At 43.5% G+C, this 16,573-nt stretch overlaps 1 protein-coding gene across 2 annotated transcripts in view; it reads right to left on the reverse strand.

Annotated features, from left to right (window-relative positions):
- Nucleotides 1-16,573, reverse strand: part of LOC101072011 (E3 ubiquitin-protein ligase SH3RF3) — a 58,557-nt gene that overhangs the window by 17,807 nt on the left and 24,177 nt on the right. For both annotated transcript variants that reach the window (XM_029835093.1, XM_011611238.2), the window contains exons 2-3: nucleotides 4,263-4,538; nucleotides 1,656-1,751 (exon numbers count right to left, since the gene is read on the reverse strand). In XM_029835093.1, coding sequence (XP_029690953.1) covers nucleotides 1,656-1,751; nucleotides 4,263-4,538 — 372 coding nt within the window. The remainder of the gene's footprint in view (nucleotides 1-1,655; nucleotides 1,752-4,262; nucleotides 4,539-16,573) is intronic.

A 16,573-nucleotide genomic window follows, 5' to 3' on the forward strand; every position in this document is an offset into this window, starting at 1 on the left:
ATTAAACATTTTTCCTCTTCCTCTGAGCATTTCCCAATGCGTGTATCTGCTCGGAATAAATGCTACATGGACACAGGCCACAACCAGTCATCATCCTTTAACCTAAACAGCGCAGATGATACAGATTACAAATTAATCAGAAGCAGGAAGAGGGAGAGCGGTGAGTCCTTCTTGTTTCCCCTCCTAATTGGCCCAGATGCCCACACACCAGGGATAATTTTATGAGTCACACACTGGTGTAAGCTCTTCTAAGCCATGTACAACCCCTGCAGTATCCCCTGGAAAAATCGTTGACGGGGTCTTATTTGGTATTTGCAGCACTTTGGTTTGTTCTGGGCCGGGCCGTGTTTTGCAACATACTGATTTATTCGATTGCGGCGAACAAATTTGCTGCCTATTTCCTGCAGCTAATGATGCGTAGTAGATCAAATTGATAAACAACAAAAGATGCGCTGTCCTGTCAGATGTTACAGACAATGTAATTCAAGTTAATGACTTGGGGGATTCTGAGAGGGCTCGTTCCGTACGGACGGAATGATGAGGGCAGGAATTGAAAGAATGAGAACATGTGTGAAGAGAAAAGTTACACATGGATGCATGAAGAGCGCTGGCCAAGACTTGGAGACTCATGAGATAGTGAGGGTGAATAAAAACAGTGCAATGTTTACGTGGATAAATCATCCCATTAGTCTCTCTGCTCGATTATTGCAGGCCCTAACACACCTCGTGAGGGGCTAATTGTCTCGCTTGACAAACGCGCAGACGCAACAGCGCTTCCACGCTCAAATGAGCCTCCGCTCGGTGATGAAGTCGCGCTCACATGGAAGCCTTGGGAGAATTAATTTGTGTTTACAGCACAGTTACGATTGAGATGTCATAACAGCGATGTGATGCTTAAAATAGGAGAAATAGACATTTTTCTCATTTCTACCAATGGGATTACACGAGGGTTCAGAGCGATAAACTAAGAGCAAAATGTTTTTTCTTCCCCTCCTGCAGAAGGATTAAATTAAACTATATTTCACTCTTGACAAGCATGACTCAATAAAAGACTAACATTTTGGGAGTGTTGGAGGGTTTATACTTCCAGCAATGGGAAAATACTCCACCTAAATGTAGTTGCAAACCGAATTCCTAATGAATTCCTAATGGGAGGGTTTTCAATGTGCCAGAGGTCAGAAAACACATAAATGCAGTGCAAAAATAATGAAAAACCGCTGCACAGTTAAAGAAATCAGTGCCACGATCAGCAGTGAGGAATGAGCATGCAGCAAACCTGCTAATTATCTCCAAACGTTAAATAAGTGCTCATCCTTTCACACTAAACTGAGCGGGCTGCCTGGGACATTAAAAAGGCTTTAAAACCAGAGAGTAGCTGATTTAGACCAGCTGAGAACACAGCCTCATGAAAAATTAAAGGAGCTGCAAAGACAAAAGCTAACCAGCACCACAAGTCGTCCATTAAATGCAGTGTAATAAATCCAACTTAGCAACTGGTTAAGAATGAATGGCATCACAAAGGCCTGAAAAACACAACTGCAACACCCTGAGCTCCAGACGAGGCTAACTGGCTAAAAGGCTAACTTTATGAAATGTTGGTGCGTGATGCTGTGTGGACGTTGCTGTGCCTTTGAGTGTGATGTCTGTGCATTTACCTCCACGTAGAGGATGGGAAAGATGCCGATCTTGTCTCCCAGCATGCCTTCTGCCCAGTTCTCATCCACCCGTCTGATTACAGTCAGTATCTCATCCTGGACGGAGAGCACACGAGTGAAGCAAACACGTGACACATGCTGTTGTTCCCAAATCCATCTGGGTAAATAGCAAATTTGTTTTTTCCCAGAGAGCCAAATAGCAATCTTTATGGCTACTGTAACCTACCAAACAACAACTTCTGCTCACAATAACAATCAACACTATAATTTTGATTTTGTGAGCTTGGCAGGACTCTAATTGTTGCTCTTTTTGCTTATTGAGCTACTGTTCATTCATGGCAAGTGTAATTGCTTATGCCTTATGGACATGAAGGCCCCCACCTACAGTACGTCTATTTTAGTCACGACAAAATAAATAATCCTGCAGTTTATTTAGAGCCGGATATTGAGTGTTACCGTGACCTCCGTGCATGGTGCGCTATTTTTGCAACGACTTACTGAGTGACATTCTGTAACTACAGTAGCATTACGAGTGTGCAGGTATGTGTGTGCTAACCCACAGAGGCCTGCTGAGATACAGCCCAGGGTGGCCTCAAAGCAAAACACCAAAAAAACAACAATATGGGTGACGAAATGTTAAAGGCACCGTGCCAATTTCTTTTTAAGAAAAAGTCTTCTAACAGAGTTTTAGAAGTTTTAAGAAGTTGTCGAAGTGAAGCAAAAGTTTAAAATGTCTCCGCGTGACACTTTGCCAAAGATGCAAACTTTAAATGATCAAAATGAAACAGCAATCAATGTCATGGTCTGAAGACCGAAACACGGGGCCACACAACTCAAGAAGACACATTTTTAATTCCTGCTGGAAGCCTGAGCGACAGTATCCTGCTTGGATATAATACAGTGTTTCAGGTGCAAACCTATTAGCCTAAACCCAGCGCATCCTTCTCTGTTCGCTGTTCTCTCCAGCAGACTTCATTTTTCCCTCTGACTGTCTTCACACATTATTGCAAAGGTCGCGGTACGACCATTAGGGATGGAAGTGATGATGCTGGTAAACGACGTGTGTGTTTATCATACTGAGTAATTACACCTCACACTGAGAAAACAATAACACACAACAGTTCTGCATGGAAACATGCATTCAGCGCACCGCGGGGGAAAGGAGTTTCCGAGCAAACATTTGGCGTTGTGCAATCAGTGTTGTGGACCCTGTTATCTAATATCAAGGTTCCCCACTCGTTTATGTGGAGTTAGCATGTTTTCCCCATGCCCGTGGAGATAACCTCCACGGCACTCTCCCGTTTCCTCCCACTGTCCAAAAACAGGCAAATTAGTTGGTTAGCTTAGCAGGTTTGGCTCCCGCATTGATGTAGCCACAAGGTGTCTGCTCATGACTGCAATGTTCTAATCAGTTTGGGTGAGATGTACAGCACGGTGGTATTGTATTATCTTTCTCGCTCCTCAGAAACCTTCACCTTGCAGGCACGGGCCACGCCTCAGTATTCAGCTCCTGCACAAATAAATCTGTGTAGCCACAGGAAGGAAACGATAAGCTTGGAGAGCCTGAAGAGTACAGGGCGAATACAAATGACTGTTTAAATCGGGCCAAACATGAACTCATACAGAACTTCTGAAGGACACTTTGTCTTTTCTTATCTCCTCTTCATCTCTGTTCTTTTCAGTATGGACGACCCTGTATTTCAGAGATGTTCTGAAAGGAACGGGTTAATATGGTACTTTCGTTTCAGAAAGTTTACGTGTAAAGTGTGTGAATTATAAACCCATAAACTGACAAGAATATAGCAACTTCCAAATTGGATTTAATCCTCAAACCGCTAAAACAATATTTTATGCGTTTGTTTTTGAGATGGAGGGAATTATGCAAAACGCAAGATTGATTCTGTGATAGCTGCGTTTCTTTTTGAGAGGTAAATAACATCTCAAGGGCAGGTTTATACAAAAATGGAGCACATAAACGTCTGTCTAGATTGTGGCGCGGAGCACACGTCGCTTTTACAATGAGCCAGGTTTAATGTGTAAAAACGCTTTCTACAATGAATCTAGCTACTTTTTACTGATTTCACTTTTGTATAACGTGTGCCGGCACTGCTGCCACCAGTGGAGCAGACCAGAGTAATCCAGCACTCACGTCTTGGTGCAAAGTAATAAAATAATGGAGCGTAACAGATGACGTTCTTGTATGTGTGAAGGCAGCAATCATGTGAAGTTTGTAGAACCTGACAGCCATTCACTCCAGTAAATCAGGTCTTAATGAGGACCTGAAGTTGATGTCGCTCGTAAAAAAATGTGGTTAATCTGGGAAAGCACCGCGTGTGTTGGTGCTGGTTAGTATTCAGAGAGAAAAGAGGAAAAAAATCAGAGTGAGAGGTGATAAATTATGAGTGTCCTACAGAGACCCAGACTGGTTTAACACTACAGATGTGTGTTTTCTTCCTCTTTGATATGCTTTTCTAAGTCTTCAGTAAATCTGTTATTCATTCTCTTTCATCTCGAAACCCTGGCTGCACATTTGTATTTTAATATTGTTCTTGTGATGTAGGAGGTTAATGTGCCGGCACCCTGCGCACGTGTGTGGGTGTGCGTTACCTTGCTGAAGGCCAGGCAGTCTTTATCCTGGTCCTTGTCTTTGACCTCAAAGTCGTACAGCGCTTTGCCTTGAGGTGGCGTTTGACTCAGCGGACGCAGCAGTTGGATGTAACTTGCCGGCAAGAAACCGTGGCAGCCGTTGAGCTCGCCGTGGTACCAGTTGTCGTCTACCTTGCGTCGTAGGATGATGATGTCGCCCTTGGAAAACTGGAGATCGCCCGGTTCTTTTCCCTCGTAGGAGTAGAGGGCTTTACCGCAGGGCAGGGCAGGGATATTCTGGAAAACATGGCACAAAAATCAAGGTTGGCTAATGAAATCAAAAGTATAAATGACTGCTGTGTTCGAGTTGATAAGGAACAGGACGTTCCAGCCCGGTCCCGTCTGTCTGGTCTGGATTCTAGATCACCTCTACGTATGGATATTACACACGTTCCACCTCATCCGCTGCAGCGTCTGAGATTTGGAGGCTACGGAGCTGATGAGCACATTACCTGGCAGTTGACAGGAAATAGGGTGAAAATCTGCTCTGGTGCAGAGCAGTGTCGCGCGGTGATTTGCATAAAATGTGAGGTGAGAGTTCCAAATTTACGAGAAAGGAGGCATTAAGTGCACTTCTACAGAGGATTAAAAGCATTGCTGTCAAGCTGTCACGCCACAACACTGAAATGATGCCAGTAACTACACCTGGGGGGGTGGTGGTGGTGGTGGTGGTGGGGTTCCCTGACAGTGAACTTTCTGACTGCGTAACCTAGTTGTAAATTTAGAATGCATAAAAATATAACATAGATGTGAGTTATTACTGCAAGAAAGGAAGAAAGAACGAGCTTGGCTCGAACTCCAAGTTGCTTTTATGTTTCCTTTGCAGGATGTTGAGATATATTGAGCATGACGGTGGTTGCTAGAGAACCATTGATCCCACTTTGGGCGAAGAAATCCATCATTGATTGTTATCAAGACCCAATCAGACGTCATTTGCTTATCACATGTCATGTCATGAAAATATTGCACTGAGCCAAAGGGGATTTAACCTACAACCTTCTCGCTGCGAGGCGACAGGGATATAACATCCCTGACCGAGCTCCATACAAAATGAAATGTCTTTTCCAGCATTTAAAAAAAGAGAAATTGAAGTTGCCATCTGCCCTGACCCAGGATGTTTGTGTTATTATCTGGTGTCTTTGGACCTGGTTGGTTCCACACCAGGAGGCCTTGAGCAGGACGCCGAGCCCTGAATGGATCTGGGAGCTGCATCTCTGGTGCATTAATGTGTCTAAATGTTTATTACTCCCAATGAGCAGGTCAGACTGACTTGCAATGTAAAGGTCTTTGAGCTGTTCAATGCAGTCGGTTCGTCAAGAACTCCACGTTGGATAATTTTTTCATTGAAAGAGATGAGACGCGTCTGTAAAGTTTGGGTGCGGATTCAATTGGAGCTCTACAATCAAAGAGTTGTTCAAAGGCGTATGGCTCAAATGGAGGTGGAGGGCAAAGACCTTTAGAGGTTTTCCAATAACAGATTTGTCATGACAAGGTAATACAGTTTTAACCTTCAGGTGAGGTAAAAGCAACATTTTCCTACAGGCAGAGACACACTCATTTATCACCTCAGCCATATTCATATTCTCCTCCACACACACCAAACAACCACGGCGGCGCTCAGCGTCAACTTTTGAAAGTGATCTTGAGGGAGACAAACAGACTATTAGAGGGGATTTCTCTTGGATCCAGGTAGACACCCGGCAGTGTCGAGGATGTATGGAAAGCGAACTTCTCTGCACCGGGGACGCGCCTACAATAACGATAGCAGGCGCACGCATGTTTCTCGCTTTCACACACAATCTTTGCATACATTGGTACTAACTGATTCTCCCCAGACACCAGACTGAGGAGAACAGCCAGGGGCTCCACAAAGATCAGCCGTGATGCAATACGAGGAAACAGACACGGACGTGCAAAAAAAAGGAAGAAAAATGTCATGAAACTGATTTACACTTGTGCTACCAGATGTGTGAAATTCATGTTTGAAACATTCATAAATGGGATGACCTAAAGTCTGTGAACACCCAGTTGCACCCCGGGGTGACTGACCTCACTTCCACATTTTGAGTAAGTTGACTAAAAACCCAGATGTGAGTTAAACAGCCGGAGATCCTTAAAGTCTCTTGTATAGCTCGTGTTGCACAAACCAGCATTTTGACTCTTCACTAAAAACGCCCTCGCGCTCATTGAAAGAAGCGTCCAACGTCTGACCCGATGCTGCATGCTCTGCTCAGAGCTCAGCTAATCACAATATCTCCTGACCGTTTTGCAGGAATTCAAGAACAAAGCAGGTTCTGCCTTTGGTGTGGCCAGACCATCTCCCTACTCTCACCTGTGCTCTTCCTTTATGGCGTTTCTGTCCTTGCTTTGCCCCCTTATTACCCTTCAATTATTCTAATCTCTCTCCAATCTCCCTTTCATGTCTTCTTCCTCACTATTATTCCCTCCATCAAACCTGGGTGACCTCCTACGTACCGCTCGAGGGCTTCGTTGGTTAGCTGCAGGGTGTAAAGCTGGGTGCTGGGAGGTGGGTGAGACCTCACCGCTGAGGGCGACCCCTGTGGCAATAGGGGCGCGACGCTGTGTTTCTCTTGACTGAGCCTCGGGCGGGAAGGTCAAACTACATGAGTCCACTTGAATCCAAATCCGGGAGCTTTTCTTACATTTTTTTTTACACTTTTTTTTACACAAACCCAGCCACTGAGTAAGTTCTATAATTCTATGAATCATGAGCACAGATGTGTCACAGCTGGAAATTTCTCTTTATGAGCTATAACCCCCCTCAGGTATACTTGTAATGTGCAAGTCTTCTCCACTAACATATGGAAAAAGGCAGTCCGATTGAAGTCACTAGAGCTGCATATTCCCAATAGACATTTCAAAATGTGCTATAATTTCCTCTGGTCCATCTTTTATTGTTACTTTCCTCCAAACACACACTCAAAGCAACGAGAGCTGATTTTAAAAGGGAAGTTTGTGATGACCACAAGTGTATGATTCATTACGGCGTCGTATAGACTGGTGTGTTGGGTACTGGGGCTGCTGCACATTTTCTGGCAATCAGTGGAGCAGACTGCAGAGATAACCGAGAGTTCTCATCTGTATTAGTGCCATTACGTTGTAACTCACTGGTGAGTTCCTGCTGCGCTGCTGCCACCACCCACTGAGGAAGTAATTTATACATCCACAACAGTCATATCATGTGGAAGCACACACACACACACACACACACACACACACACACACACACACACACACACACACACACACAGTGACACAGTGACTTTTTGGGTTTGAGCCAGTCATCTGAATAACTCACCTAAATCAGAGTCAGAATGAGATAGATTATGAAAAAATGTCACTGTGCTTGCCGGCATGTAATTCAGATTCAGGTCCTTTATTGTCCCACACAGATGTAAGCAGCATTATACAATTTTGCCTTATTTTGCCCAACAGTGCGACATATGCTGGCCAGCAGCAACGGCAAGCTCCAGGCTGCCTTCTGCAAACCGGTTTCAATCAAATCAAAGTCTCTTTCTCTCATCTCTTCTTGACCACTTTATCCCTTCTGGGGTCACGGGGAGGGTGCTGGAGCCTCTCCCAGGTGCGTATGGACGGAGGCAGGGTTCACCCTTGATTGAGTCCCCAGCTAGTCGCAAGACCCTATGAGAGAATTCGGAACTTTGCTCAAGCTCGGCAGTGATCTGAAGGTGTCCCTGCACCTCCGCATGCTACCAGAACACCTGCCAAGTTTTCTCCACACCATTTTACAGGCAAATGTAGAGAAATTTGCAGAATTTTCTGAAAATTGCTCATTTTCTGCTGTAATGTCATTTAAGTCTGTTTAAGCGAATGCATAATCTTGTGCAAACAGAGAATAAATATTTGTCCAGCGTTTGACTTGAGCTGTGGTATTTATTTAATCAATTGAATAATGAGCAAGTCCATTTTCCATCGCTTTAGGCGAAATTATTGTAATATAATCTAGTATTTTCACAGTGCTTAAAGTAAACAAAAAAATATACTAATAATAGACAGAAAATCCCCATATTAGACGACACGTAGTTTCAACAACACCAGCGAGTGCTCTGAGATTAGAGGGAGCAATCAATCATTCATTTAGCATTTCTGACAGATCGTTCACCCGAGGCTCTTGAAAATGCTCCCACACACTAACAAATAGAGCCGCTGGACAAAAGGACACAATGAAAGGTTCACAGTAATGCACATGAAGAGGGCTTTTTAGGATACTTAAGTACAGGAATGATATTTTTGTGTGTCGACGCAACAAACAGGTGCGACAATGAAGCGGAGAACTGAAGCTAAATGTGTCTAGTTTCACTGTAAAGACATTTGCATGCTGTGTGTGTGTGTGTGTGTGTGTGTGTGTGTGTGTGTGTGTGTGTGTGTGTGTGTGTGTGTGTGTGTAAGAAGCTTCAGGTTAGTTGAGCTTTAAAAGGAAAAAGAAATTAAAGGGACTAAATGACTTCACCCGAATGACCGGATCACTTTCTGCACCCTGGATTCACTTATCTGATGAGTCTATTCAGTCGGCAGCACCAACTTTCCCACGGCAGGCCTGTGTGTGTGTGTGTGTGTGTGTGTGTGTGTGTGTGTGTGTGTGTGGAATGGGAACTTCCATTCCACTCATAAACACATTCATTTATCCACTAATGAGCTATTTTCTGTCCTCTGTCTTACTCAGAATCTTATTCATAACACAAACAATACACAGACAAATAAAATACAGTCACACACACACACACACACACCCTCTTTCTTTCTTCCTCACCATTAAGCACTATGTGTTTGTGTCAGTATATCTTAATGCAAATGAAAAGATCTAAATTGAGGATTTTGCTCACGCTATAATGTCTGACCATCTTTGTGGGGCCTTTTGATTTCCAAGGTTTCAGTGCCTGTATCTTCTACAGACAGTCTCTGGACTGGCACTACGTACTTGTGGATGGGGCTGTGAACATATCATTACAAAGTCTATTTTGCTCTCTGTCAGCAGCACTTGCCTCCCCGACACTTGAGGAGTTCGAGGACAGCTAACAAAACCTGGATATCTGTGTTCTCACCAATTCCAGCAAACCTTCCACTGATATTAATATTAATATTATATTATATTAATATTCCACTCATATATTCCATTTAAAAGGCTCAGCAAATGAATGAAAGGTCCCCATAAGGACATATGTCCCCATTTGTGTGTGTGTGTGTGTGTGTTTGCTGTAACAGCACAGTAAATCCAAAGAGGTCTTCTATCATCCTCTGCATTTTTATTGGAGCAGACAAGTAAAACACACACCGCGTCATGCACAAAATGTGAAATATTACTTATGTGATGGTGTCAGTAAGATTTGATTTATATGTTTTTATTTAAACTCAAAATATCAGACAATGTTGTTCTCACAACCGCCGTACAACACACAAAAACTGTATCTGAACTTGAGAAAGGCCACGAAATCCATCAGTGTGTGACCGCATTCGTGCAAACATCAGCAGATCCACGTTCGGCGAACACAGACACACACACACACAGAAACACACACTCACACGGGTTGTCAGGCAGTAATTCCGTGCAGTATTGATTCACTTTCCATCTATAATTCATGACACAATGCACACCTCAGGTTAAGTGAAGACACACACACACACACACACAGATGATGAGCTTCTGAGAAATACAGAGAAACACGACACCGCTTGGTCTGTCTAAAGTTGAACACAAATACACACACATACAGCAGGTCGCAGTTCCCAAACTCATCTTCAACCCTCTATCACCCCCTGGTTCCTGCCCTTCAACCCCTCCTCTCTTTCTTTACTCGACCATCTCCAACACAACAGTTTAATCATCAATCAGACGATTTTAGCGTCACCAACGATCTCGTATCAACCCAAATGAATTCAGGCTCAGAAAATACAAAGCAACTACTCAAACCTAACTTAAACCTATAGGCTCATATACAGATTCCTATTCAACAAATGCCACAGTTGTTTTCCGATGTAAGCTCGAGAGCCATTATTACATAACAGGGTAAAGCTTTGCATGAATATGCATATATGATCGTGCAGCTACGCCCTGAGGACAAGCTGTCAAAGTAAATTAGGACTGTTTGTCCCTGTGCCCTTTCACATGTGCAATATCATATCAACGTTCATCCTCACTGTGAAAATTCCTTGTGATTATCACCCATGAGGCACTTCCATGACTCCATTCCAGACTCCCTGTATTAGAATTGAGCGACAGCGAGTGAGGCAGTGATGGAAAGAGAGAGAGAGAGAGAAAGAGAGAGAGAGAGAGAGAGATCTGAGTAGGGAAGGGGGGTGGCAAGAGCAAGTACTGCGCTCTGGGATGTCATGCATATTCATGAGAATCATTTACATCTGAGCTGTGAGAGAAAATGTGGAAAAATGATAAAAAAGAAAACACATACACATGCCGAAGTGTTTGTTCTATACGTGCAAGCTGCTCGGTGCCTGAGGAGTTGTGAAAAGCACGGCTGTCTTACCTGATTGAGCATCCAATGAGCCAAAGCAGATTTCAGCGATGACAGAAAAGGGAAAAGAGGAATGTTAGCACTAGCAAATGAATCCTGAACTCCTAAAAGTGAACTCCTCCTGAATAATAGGAAATGATGTGAATACATTTTGTGTAGAGCAAATATTAATTTCCACTTCTTCCACGCTGCACAGAAGCCTTCACCTCATTAAACCGATCCAGCAGATGACTAAATGAGCACAAAAGAGGATCATTGTGACTGAGCTGGTTGGTGTGGATAACTGATGCAATTTTCAGTGTGATAACAGTGCTGCTGAGCAGGTTTAGAAGTGGATTAATTTAGTCCTGAGATTAAAAAAAAAAATCTGAGGACTGAAGCGTTATTCAGCCCGATCTCTTTAGACATGCTCTTTCTTCAACAGGAACACAACCTAATTTTGTGAATCAGCTGAGGATGGCAAAGATGAACAAGATGCAATCATGTTTAATCTGAGCCATAAAGAAGGAGAAGCCACATTAATGTCAGATCTGCACGAAGCCATGGGCTTTATCGACAGTCACATTTGGAAAAGGATATGACAGCTTTTTAAAAAAAATAAAAAAAAATAAACTTGAATTTTTGATATTATGATTCCGATGACTGGCTGCATAATAAAAACAGATAAAAATGTTGCAAAAACATCTCTGGCCGATTGCGAAACAGCCCACAAACCCCTCCTACTTCATGTTAGTGAATGGACGAAGTCATGTGAGTATTAAATGATCTGCTATCAGCACAAGTCAGGTTTCTTGTGGTAAATATAAACATAACAGAAAGTTGATTATGTTGTTGAAAGAGTGCATTATTTGTTCAGTTTTTGATATTTCAATGTCTCATGTGCCGATAAACAAATTCTGACATCTGCCGTTTCAATACAACAGTGTTCAGATGCGGAGGTCAGAGAGTAGTGGGAGGAGGTGGAGAACAAGCCCTGTTAGTGTCTTGTGTCATTATCGCCCGGGGCGCCGACTGTGCTTTTATAATGAGTCTGCTCTTCTTGCAGGGACTCGAGGAACTGGCCTCACTTGAGAATGGGCTCAATAATTCACAGCTCGAAAGATTAAATGAGGGCTGTTTGACTCTACTGCCTGGCTCAAAGCTTGTAGAAACATCCCGAACATCCTAAATCCAGCCCTGGGTGTGATGCGGAGAAAACGGATACCGAGTTTCAGGATGCAGGTGAGGCTGGGGAGTGACAGGCTGTCACGGATGTGTGCCCTTTCACTCGCTTCCCTCCTCGCCCTAAACGGCCGTTACTGTGGCGACTAGGGCCTCTGAGTGACAGATGGAGGCTGAGTCACATCAGCAGTTGTTAACGCTACCAAATGTGTCAATCTCAGTCACAAATATAAAGAGCTTAAAGGATGCACGCAGGGTCAGTCAAGGGAAACATGACCCACAACGTGTTAAAAGACAGGAATGCAGCCCAGAATCTCTGTGCTTTCAGTAGCTTGTCTGTCCATCCATTCATCCATTCTTCCATCCATCCATCCATCCATCCATCCAATAATTAAGAGTCCCTAATCGACCGAATCGAAATGGAAAAGAACCCACACACATCACAAGAATGTGCAAAATCAGGAGCTAGAATTCAGCCCAAGTCTGCTGCACTTTTCTGCTGTCTTTGATTACCTTATACTACGTATTAGAAAATGTACTTTTTAAGAAAGATGGCACTCAGAATCACCTCTTATAGACAATAATATGCTGGACCAGTACAGAGTAAAAACCTGGATAATGTGAAAAAGTAGCATATATCCAAGTCATTGTGTTGTGGAGGCTTAATTCAGTTCTCTATATTTGTAACGGGTTATTTTGAACTCACGGCCCTGTCGTTTTCTTTACTTTTGCGTGAGTGCTGCCTTGATATCAAGAATCCCAATGCAGCTGCAGCTGTGCCCCGCAGCCCTCAACCGTTACGGTAAATCAGGCTTTGCATCTGATAACAAGCTGTTATTCTTAGCTTGAGACATAAATGACAGGACGGCATTTGATTCCGATAAGGATAAATTCTAATAAAGCCTTCGGCTGTGGAGTCCAGAAGAATGAGGTGAACGTCAGCCTAAGCAGGAGAATCCAAATGTGAAAAAGCCCAGTGCAGTGTGAAAACTAAACCAGGAATCTCCCACTGCAGCGTCACGGGAGAGGCAGGAGTTACTGCACACACACGTACACACGCAAACACATGCAGACACACATGGAGCGCACACAGCCAAAGCATGTGCAAACTTGCACGAACGCTGAACTCAGAGGGAAGACAAACCGGGGATCTTCCCCCAGACGCTGCGCTGAGCATTGACAGGAGATTCCTCCACCATGATGTCAACACACAAGGACACAAACCCGCTAACTTGTCACACACTTGAATTAATAGCACAGCTGATTGGATCAGAAGCTGCCGGCAATGGCCAATCCGCTTCTAACAACATGTGATGATAGTGTCTAGCTCTCCTATTGTTCTCTCTCTTGCCCCCCCCTCCCCGTGCCTTCACATCCACCACCTCTTTCCAAATCCACCTGGCAGCCTTCGTCCTCTATCAAAATGCAACGTCCCTTCCCCTTCCTGTCTCGGATGCTCTCCGTCTGTCTCCGTTTCTTCCTGCTCTGTCTCATCCCATTGCTACAGGGTATTATCCTTGCATTCTCTTGGACTGGCTTCTTTTCTCAATTTACAATTTTAATTTAAAAACAAATGAAACGATGCTATAACGATGCTACAGGAAGTGGAAACAGAGCAGTGCTTGTGCGGCAGCTAATAGTCTGCTGGGCTCTGTGATTTAAAAACATAGGGATAAACATAGGGATAAAAATATTTGACGCGGCAGCTGCATAAAAATATCACTTACCAAGCCCGGTACTAATCATCAATTTGTTTGTTTTGCTATGTTTAATCAGCATAACATGTCTGGGTAGTTTGGGGGGAGGGCGGGGGGATGCTTCAGGCTGGAGACTGGAATTTCATGCCAGCAGCGCAGGAGCAGACATTTCCCATTAAATCTCGGTGTGCGAACACACGAGGAATAAAAATAATTACAACCTCTATGAGGAGATTACAAGTACAGACTGTTGGAAGCATACATGTGTTGAGATGTTTTGGGTTTTCTGCTTTACTCTCTGCCGACAGGATTTCTAGGATTTCTCAGGATTTCTATCTTGTTTCTGCAATCTCTGAGAGGCTCCAAAGTGCACGGACAAACAGCCAGACGCATGACAGGAAGGGGAACGTTACTGAAGATAGAGGATTGAAGAAGAAGCAACTTGCATCTTGTACAACTGGTTCTTCCTCTCTCTCCTGGGCCGGTCTGACTTGCTGCAACGGGATCAGTGCATTTGCTGCTGCGTTGAGCAGAAGTTTAAAAATAAAGTTGGACACAAAGAATCAAGGCAGCCTTCCAAATCCGAGCGAGCGCGGCGAGGCAGAGCGTGGAATGACAACACTGCAGACATTTTAGGACATCACCTGCCTTTCTTTTAGATCCTCCTTGGTATTGAAAACCAGAACAACCCAGTTCTGAACATATTCTGACCAATTACGAGACAGAATAATGCATGTGAGATGGGTAGTGGGTAATATTCCAACCGGTGTGAGGGAAATGTTTGATTTAGCATGGTCATTTTGGTAGGTATCTCAAAAAATACATAATTGATGGATTTTATATGTGTATTAAAGACAGATATTTATTTAAGTGGGTTACTGTTTACTCCCGTGAGGGAAGAAACCAGTCTAGACTTGCAGACAGTGACTAGAGGTGATCACAACAGATCTTTGGCTTTAGAGCAACGCAAATATCAGAATTGATGTGGATGTCAATCAGATGGCGAGCCACTTCGACGCTCTACACTTTACTTTTCTGCAGAACTTTTCTAATATAGCGGTACGACCCTTCTGTTCGCCATTCAGATCCCTGGAATGTTAAAATGGCACCCCTGGAAGTTTGGCTTCGGCGTTCCTCCCCGTTTGACCCGGCATCTTCATTTCCAAACGCAGCACACTCTGCTCGGCATCATGAGCAGTTTGTCAGGTGCTAAATGTGCTGTTGAGAAAGAAACTGACACGATGACTCCTGAATGACAATTCCGCTAAGTAGATTTCATACCGTTAGCTGCTCTTCATCAGTTGCAGTTTCGGTTGTAAGCTGCCACGCTACATTAAAGCGCTAATGAGCCCTGAACTATCCTGTTTTTATGGGCGAGAAGACAATCCTGCTGAAATGAAGAGCCACCAGCTCGTATTCTCTCATCTTCTGCTGTCTGTGACCATTTTACATATGCTCAATTCCATTTCCATTTCCCGATCGCCGCGTGGCACTGCTGCAAAAGCCTAGTCTGCGTCTAAATCCGAGGACATTGCAAACATTTCTAAAGTCATAGGAGCTATAATCCTCAGCGTGTTATATGACTTCTTTTGTAAGCATGGATAAGGACAATGCATTTTTGTGATGAACAGTTAAGTCGTGGCCCTCGTTTATCGACCACAGACAAATTTCTTCAGCGCATTATATTAATGTGATGAATGGCGGTTGTGCAGCAAGAATAACACAAGGTTCTTACAATAAAGCTTCTCCTGGTGCTACAGATGAAAACATATCCAGTGAAATATGGGGTGACACGCGGCAGCTACAAGGCACTCAGCCATTATCGATTTTGCTGGTGTTTTGTGGACATATCTCACGTAACCACACAACTTCTCTGTACTGTATGTGTGATTAATTGATAATTAACTGACCACTTCATTACAAATCATTGAACTGGTGAGAAAAACTGCCAACCTGGAGAATCTATTACTAAACATTTCATTTATGAGCTTGTTTGACAAAGGAGTTTCCCAGGTGGACAGAGGGGATTAATGTTTTTTCTTCTGAAAGGAGTCCCAAAATGGGAAGACAACAAATGAATAGGTCATAAAATGATATCAATCTTCCTGCTGTTAGCTCAGCAAAGAACGGTGTGAACTGGGAGGCTGAACTTGGTCAGAGTTACATATACGGTAAAGTTTACGAGAAAAAGGAGGAATGAAATCCGAACATAAATCGCAGAGGATCATTTGTACTTTTGGGACGGTAAGTGAGGGAGTGTGTCAGCACTGATGACACTGTGGAAATGAAATGGATCATTTGGAGTCCTCACTCTATGGGTTAAGTAAACTGTATTTTTCTACTCTTTAAGCAAATCTCCATTTCAAAGTGTACAAAATGCATAATTTTATGCCCCCCTGCACCTTGTTACTTTGAAATGCTAATGGTAGCTCGTGCATGTTGCCTGTGTCTATGTGTGTATTGTGTGTGAGTGAGAGAAAGACTGACTGACAGAGAAAGTACAAAATGTGACTTGCACGTAAGTCTTCTTGACAGAGGTCTTCAGTAGGAGTTAATCCAAATGGTTTTCATTTGTTTTACACACACACACACACACAACCCCCCCCCCCCACACACACACACACACATACTTGTATTTCTATCTGTGTGGGGAGTTTCAGAGACATAATTTATTACCCAGCTCCAAACCCTAGCCACTCCGAATAAGCCCCGTACCCTGACCTTGACCTAAAGTTTAAACCGTGTCTTAACCCTCAAACGGTCCTTTGAAGATGTAGGCACCATCCAATTGCCCCACTTTGTCAAAATGTCCTGCCTTTGCTAGTAAAATTAGTATTTTGGCACATGTTTAGAAAAGGATGATGCCCGCTGTTAAAAATCTGACCTTTCAGCACTTTTGAATCTA

Source organism: Takifugu rubripes, chromosome 1, assembly GCF_901000725.2.
Source record: "Takifugu rubripes chromosome 1, fTakRub1.2, whole genome shotgun sequence".
Lineage (NCBI taxonomy): Eukaryota > Metazoa > Chordata > Actinopteri > Tetraodontiformes > Tetraodontidae > Takifugu > Takifugu rubripes.